We start from the raw sequence: 7,408 nt of genomic DNA, 5'->3' as shown, positions 1-7,408 counted from the left end.
CCCGCAGGAGGGCGAGCGAAAGCTGCGCGGCTCCGGCACCCGCCCAGACGCGGCCGAAAGCCCCCGACCGAGGGCCCCGGAGGGGCTGCGCTCGGCCGCCGCCGGCCCCCGCGACCCCCAAGCACGCCCCAGGTGAGCCGGGCCCGGGGCCTCCAGCGGGGGCCCGGGCGCCCCTCCCGCCGCCCTCCAGCGCCCCCTCGGGGCCGGGCCGGCGGCCGCCGCCCGCTGGGGGCCGGGGGCTCGGGAGGGGCGGGGGTCGCGGGCCGGGCGCCGGACGCCGTGGGGGAGGGGGCAGGGGCCGCGCGCGCCAGGCGCCGCGGCGGCCGCCGCGCCCTCGGGCTCCGACTCCGGCTCCGGCTCGGGCTCGCCATGGCTGCGGCGGCGCCGTGAGGAGGAGTCCGCGTCCTCCGTGGCGGCGGCGGCGGCCGGCTCCAGGCCGGGTTTTGGCGCCGCCCGCCTGCTGCCTCCTGGCGGCTCCTGAACTCCAGCCCCCTCTCTATCAGCCTCTCACTCCGTCTCAATATGTCTCAAGATGGCGGCCAATGTGGGATCGATGTTTCAATATTGGAAGCGCTTTGATTTACAGCAGCTGCAGGTCAGGCTTCTGCTCGCTCGGCCTCTCGCCCGGGGGTGGGGGCTGCGGGCGGTCGCGGCCTCCCCCGGGGCCCCGGGCTGCCCGGCCGCCGGGGGGCCGCGGCGGCGGGGAGGAGGGGGGTGCCGGGGAAAGCGGGGCCGAGTCGGGGACAAGTCCCTCTCGCTCCCCGGCCCCCATTGATAACTCGCTTGATCAGAAATTGATCCTCTTTGTTCAATTCATCGATCAGCCCAAGATGGCGCCGGGAGCCGCCGCCGCCACCGCTGCCCCCGGTGCCGGCCCCCACCCCGGGCGCCCCCCCGGCCCTGCGCCGCCGCCACCGCCGCCGCCGCCGCCGCGGGACCGGGGAGGGGGGCGGCCCCGGCGGCCCGCGGGGTGCGCGCGCGAGCGGGGAGCGGGCGGCGGCGGGCGGCGGCGGCGGCGGGCGCTGCGCCGGGAGGGGGCTGCGGCCCGGCGGCGGCGCCCGGCCGCGCGCCCCGCGCCCCCGGCCCGCCGTATTCCCGGGGAAAGTTTGTGGGGAGTTGCTGTGGGGGGTGAAGCGCCTGCCTCTCCAGGAGGAGCCGCCGCCGCCACTGCCGCCGGCGCGGCGGAGCTGGGGCTGGTGGCGCTGTGGTGCCGCCGGCTCGGGGGAGGGTCAGAGCGGCCACCGGCGGCGGCGGCGGCGGCGGCGGCGCGGCCCGGCTCCGGCCAGGCGGGCGGGTGGCCGGCCGGGCGTCCGGGCGTCCGCGCGCCCCGGCCCCGGCCGGTCCGGGCCCCGGCCGCCGCGCCGGGCTGTCAGCGGGCCGGGGCCGCGCCGCCGCTCCCGCACCCGGCGTTGGGCTCTCCGAGCGGACCCCGGGGTTTGTTTACGTCCGGGCGGGCGCTCCGGGGCCACCCGCAGCCGCCCCGCTCTTTTGTGTGCCTGCACGAGTGGCGCGGACCGGTCCCTCCGCGGCCAGAGACCCCGGTCGGGGCGCTTGGGGGAAACTTGTGAGGGGCGGCGGGCGCCCGGCGCGCGGAGCCCGTGGGTCGGAGCGCCCGGCGGGAGCCGGTGCGGGCGGAGGGCAGCAACTTTCCCCGAGCGCAGGCCCTGCGCTGCGCCCCGGCGCGCCGTTGGCCCGGGTGGGGGACGCTTCCTCCCCGCCGCCTGTCCTGGCGGCTCTAGCCCCGAGCCCAGGGGCTCCCGCAGCCCTCAGTGACCCGCCCGCTCCGCTCTGGCCCTCTTCTCAGGGGCCCTGGCGCCCCCCCCGCAGGGTCCGCGGTGGCAATGGAGCGCGCGGCTGGTCCTTTCCGAAATGCCTTCTCGGGTCGGGTTCTCGAAGGCAAAGCCCCGGGGGTCCCCCTCGACTGTGGCGTGCTGGGCCACGGTCCGCGCGCCGAGCCCCGGGCGCCGTGGGGGGATCATGCGGAGGCTCCTCATCCGGCGCCGGTGCCGCCGCGGTGCCCAGGGGGCGCGTTCCTGCCTGCCACCCCCCACCCAGAGGAGCGGCGCACCCTCGGGGTTCGCCCCGAACCTGCCGGCTCCGCGCTCGCGGCGCCTGGACAGCCCCGGGACTCTGCCAGGTGGATGTTGTGCGTAGCCGGAGCCAAGTTGAAGGTGAGCGGCGTGTGGGCCAGAAGCCCGGGGAGCGCTGCGGGGGGCGGCGGGAGGGGAGGTTGGTCTGCGGCTCGCCAGGGCCCAGGGCCGTCCGGTGCTCCCGGGGTCACCCAGCGTCCCTTAGGGGACGGCCGCAGCGCCCAACTCTGAGGGGTGCGGGAAGGTAAACTTGACCGAACTTTCCTAACCCGGAGGACCGGTGATAGTGACCTACGATATTTTTAGGAGGGAAGCAAATGAACTCCAGATGCAGCTTCGAATGAAATGAAGCGGATTGGGTTAAAACATATATAAATGGAGTCTGACAGCTTTAATTGTATATGCTTGTTTTCTGTTCCTGCCTACGTGAGAACGATAAAGCAGACTCATAGTCGTTATGAAATTTCTTCAAATTTCTCGCTTAACTAGGAAGAAGACTATGTGAAATATGTATTTTCGATAAGATTAAAACTTAAAGGAGTTTGAGTATTTATTGACTAAAATAGATTACTCCAGAGTGTCTATTGTGTAAATTAGATTCCTGAATGTAATGAACACAGCCGAATGGCATTTTTGATAAATTGGACTACCCTGTTTTAGTAAAAATAGCTCCCTTTTACCATAATTTAATTCCTGTGTTTACTGTAAAACCCGTTGTGGAGTTTTGAAGAGACAAACCTTAATTTTTTTTCCTTGTCTTCCTAAATGGACATTTAGCCGAACATCAGTGAAGTTTATTTTTTAAGCATCTTGGCAGAACTCCATGGGAGATGGATTTGGTTTCCAGAGAGGTATTAGATTTTATGAACTCTTTGACACCCCAAACTGGCTGGTGATTAGCTACTTCAGGATATCATGAGGATGTGTAACTGTGTAACTACAGGATTGGATTGGAAGTTTCCTTGTCAGTTTACGTGAAAGAACTTTAAGGTATTGGTCTTGAAAAAGCAGATTATGGGAGCGAGCATCACTATCATTCTCTCTACGGAGCATCCATTGACTTTGGGTGGTAGATAAAGATTTGGCCTTAGATGATTTACTGTTGCCACTCCATCACAGGTCTGAGAACCTTCATTTGGCTATGGAATGCCAGAGTTCAAGTATAAGGCTAAACTGCTTCTTTCTCTGGGCCCTGAAGAGGCCTTTTGAGTTGGTATCCAGTTTAAGGTCATCTCTGTTCCCACAGAGTGAGTGAGCCAATGAGACTGCAGTTTGAGAAGAGAGAATTCATTAGTTTCAGACTCTTCTCATCTTTCCAGAGCCCCTGACCCAGAGATCGGGTTGCCTCCAGAGCCCCGTGTGGGCTGTGGCACTGCCACCTGAGGGTAGAGACTAGACTCAGACCCAGGTTGGAGACTTCTGCGGGTTTGCTGGAGACCAGAGAGTTGAGCCCCTCCCATGCCTCTGCTGCACCCCAGTGAGTGGGGCCTGAGTTCTTGTCCCTCTGCTTGGTCTTGAAGCTGCCTTGGGATGTGGACTGAGTGCGCAGGAGGAGAGCTTCTGAGGATTGAGCTCTATTTCGTTTCCTTTTTAGTCCCAAAGGTTTGTGGTATGGAAATGTCAGTGCTTTGGTGTTGCTAAGACTAGTTGGACAAGTTTTTTTATCCTATCCCAGACTTGTAAAAACCAGGCTTTTTTTTTGGGGGGTGGGGGTAACAGGAAAAACACCATTGTATAAATTTGCCTTTTAAATACATGTTTGAAAAGAGGACACTTTCTAAAACAAGCTCATGTAACTCTGTGTGTGAGCGAAGCTCTTGGGGATGGGGCCTGCCAGTGACTGGCTTCCCATGGGGGCGTTAGTCCTACGTGATGACTGGTGCTCCCCTTTAAGGAGTCTCCCCAAAAGTAACCTTGAAACGTTTTTCCTCTTTTCAAAATCAGAAAATAATTCCAGTTTTGTTGAAAGTCCGTTTCTCTGATGGGTTTTAATTTGCATTTTCCTGTTATGGCAGTGTTCCCCAGAAGTATATTATCTTGATTACAATATGTATCCCATTCAATACCCTTTAGAAACTGAGGAAACAAATCATCAAGGAGTTCTACACAGCTGCTGTCTTTGTTTTCTTGGTTCTTTTAATATCGGTGTCTTTGAGATTGGGTGTGGGAGGGGGTCATTGTCAGTGGATTAAAGGTTTTTTTCCTCTCTGTGAAACTATGTAGTTTTTTTTTTTTTTTTTTAAAGGTGCAAGGCAGTGAAGGGATGGGGTTATGCAAGAGCTCCTGATACAGTTGGGTCCGTCAAGTCCCCCTTTGCCTCCTTCCCCAGTTTCACATAGCTCTTGCCAGTAGTTAGCTACCTGAGGAAGTTGGAAGGGCAAGGGGACAAATTGCCAATCCCCTCAGGAATTACTGTCTCCTAATCTACTGAGCTAACCTTAAAAATGTTGTCTGGGGAGCCAATGGAAACCTTTAATGGCTGTTGAAAAAGACTCCGGCCCTGTTGTGTACAATTAAAACAGACCCAGCAGGGTTTCTGCAGGAGCTGTGCAGAAGGGCTGGTCTGTGCTTCCTGACCAGCCCGCCCCCCCCTTCCGGGTCCACCTGTAGCAGTCAACAATCAGAACTGCTCGAAAGGCTGTGCTCCCTGTCCGTCTTAGGAGACCAAACAAGGCTCAAAGTAGGAAATCTATATTCGTTTCAGCTCATTTATAAAGCACAAGGAACATCCTCAGTGAAATGAAGGAAGGACAAATTTGTTAGAGGGAAGCTGGCACATTTGTAAAAAGAAAATCATCACATGAAAAATCGGACAGAGCTAGGCCAAATTCCTACCTGTGCTCCTGTTTTACACACTTCATGCATTTGGTGTCATGTAAATTTCACATACTTAAAAGGCAGGTGTATCTGATGGCCTGTACCACAAATTTGACCTTCAAGTTACTTTACTATATAGGATCCTGCGTTGTTTTAGAAATTACCTAAAAGCCTATTTATAGTTCATTTATCATATAAAAGTGTAAACATAATTGCTTTTCCTGTGAAAGGTCTGATTTTTACAAGTAACTGTCAAAGATAGAAATGGTTTATCTTGTTCTCTTGTTTTGTCTGAAGCTCTGCATTATGGCTGCAGAGAGAGAGTTTTGGTTTCAACTGAAATTCCCCTGCTTCTGATTGTTTAAACCAGACCCTTAATCTTATTTTAACATTACTTAAAACGTTCAAAAAACCCGGAAGAATTGTTTTGTATAAGTAGCAAGTGAATGTAGTTTAAACACTCAAGCAATTCTGGTATCTAATTGGAAACAGGTGGAATTCTTGGAATCCTGTGTTTGAATCTTATTATAGCAAAGCACAGAGACACTTTTTACTTCTGGCCATTTGTTTTGTTGAAGCTATTTGAAGAGGGGCCCCGTGACCTCTCATTACGCCCCACTACTGTTTACCTGGACGTTCCAGTCGTGCTGGGCATTTTAGGAACTAGATGCCTGTGTATGTCTGGACACCCAAGACAATGGTGCGTAAAAAGGAACTTTAATGGCATAATTAGGCAAGTGATTTAATATCTGTATTATATAGCAGTTATGGCAAAGAAGTTGTGAATTCACTTGTGATTTCTGATTTAATATTTATTGACATGAGCATTTGGGTAAATTTTATTACACTCTGATAATGATATAATGATTTAGAATTCAGAGAGAAATTACTTTTCCCAAAAACTTTACATTTAGGGCTATAAATGCACATAGCAACCCCCCTCCCCCCGGGGCAAAAAACAAAACAAAACAAACACCAAACCAAGTTGGTTTCAACAGTGTCAGTGGTGGGGCTCTCTGAATTATCTCGGCCATTTTTCCTATTCTAGTTTTCAAAGCCAGCTAAATAGCCCTGGTTTTGCTCTATGTTTAAGAAGCAGGTTTTGGTTGGTGTTTAGGTATTGATTTTATTGAAGAGGACAGCTAGGATTTGTATTGAGCTGTTGTTCCTGTCACAGTTTTGGATTTGCTGAGCTGTAATCAGTCCCCATTTCAGCTGTCTTCTGAGAAAGTGGGTAGCAGAGAAGGTCTTTGGTGGAAGGTGTCCATGCAGGAAGTGACCTGGGATTAAGGGGGGGGACTGATGGCGGCACTCACCTTCATTGGCACGATAGGAGAAACAGCTTTGAAGCACCTTCGATTTTTAAGAAGTTCACATGCTACCCTATTCACATGATACGTCACAGTTACAAAACATAATGAGGGCAAACAAGGATTTCTGAAAGACATCTAATTTGTTGCAAAACCCATCAAGGACCTTTCCTTCGAAAAGTAAACAACTCTCTAATAAAAATAATTCTCATTCTTGCTGTAATTAAATTCTGAGAGGGTGATGTTAGTGCACGAAATAAATCTTGTCATTTTCTTCATTTGAATCTGAAAGCTCTTCCTTGCTGCAGGAGGCCCAGGGCAGTCGGCAGAATTTTTGTGTTTATTAGAGCCCTGGGCCATGGGCAACCCAGGAAGTTCCTCAGACCTGGTCCGTACCATTCCCACCTAGAGGAACCCCCCCCCCCCCCGCATCCTCAGGAACCCCGTCAGACAGGTGGCTGGAGGAGCGAGGTTGGGAGTGTTCATTCCTCCCAGGAATTTACCCAGCACCACAAAGCGACTGGGAAAAATAGCCAGGTAGGACATTCACACGGAACTGAATAGATTCTGCTTCCTTTCATTGAAGCGCTTCTGAAAATGGGTTGGTCCACACCTTTATAAAACCTAAGAGGCCACAGTGGGGCCCACTCAGCTGACAATTGAAACCCTCAATGCTTTTGACTGTGATATATGAAGTTAGTGTTGGAAGAAATTACCAGAACTTACTCTGAAGCTTGTTCTCTCTTAGCATTACCCTGAGCATACCAGCATGGGGCTTGTTTTCTGAAAGACATCTTTGTATTTGGCCGTGTTTATTCAATAAGTTAAAGGAGTTAACGTTTTTTAAAAAGTTATGTATGGTTGCGAGGTGTTCCGAGTTTGGTTAAGGGAAAAACAAATTGACAAATTAGCTCTTTCTTAAGTGAACATTGCGAAATTGCAAGAAATGGAATGCCATTCTGACTGTCATTAAGATTTTACTTGGGTGTTGACAGCTTTTTGCTAAATGTAAGATGTTCGGATCCTGTCCACTCAGCTGGAAAAAAAAAAAAAAACAACAGAAACAATTAGCTTAAAAGCTTCCCAATTTCCTCCTCAAAGTCTCTCTTACCTTGGTTCTTTACCCCCAGCACATTTTTTTTCTCATCCAGTTTTATATTTTTAAGACCAAAAAGAATAGGAAGTCCTTTT

The 7,408-nt window shown here is 53.3% G+C and overlaps 1 protein-coding gene across 7 annotated transcripts in view; it reads left to right on the top strand.

Moving 5' to 3' along the window:
- Positions 1-345: 345 nt before the first annotated feature.
- Positions 346-7,408, top strand: part of CUX1 (cut like homeobox 1) — a 350,755-nt gene continuing 343,692 nt past the window's right edge. The window contains exon 1 of one of the 7 annotated variants that reach the window (XM_027612894.2): positions 346-595. In XM_027612894.2, the coding sequence (XP_027468695.1) occupies positions 533-595 (63 nt within the window). In that variant the 5' untranslated portion in view covers positions 346-532. Of the gene's footprint in view, positions 596-1,413; positions 2,172-7,408 lie in introns of those variants that run through there. The other 6 variants (XM_027612895.2, XM_027612898.2, XM_027612897.2 and 3 more) reach the window with 6 other exon arrangements.

Source organism: Zalophus californianus, chromosome 10 (genome assembly GCF_009762305.2).
Source record: "Zalophus californianus isolate mZalCal1 chromosome 10, mZalCal1.pri.v2, whole genome shotgun sequence".
Taxonomy (NCBI): domain Eukaryota; kingdom Metazoa; phylum Chordata; class Mammalia; order Carnivora; family Otariidae; genus Zalophus; species Zalophus californianus.
The sequence above is the reverse complement of the archived record's forward strand: the minus strand, read 5'-3'. Positions and strand labels throughout refer to the sequence as shown.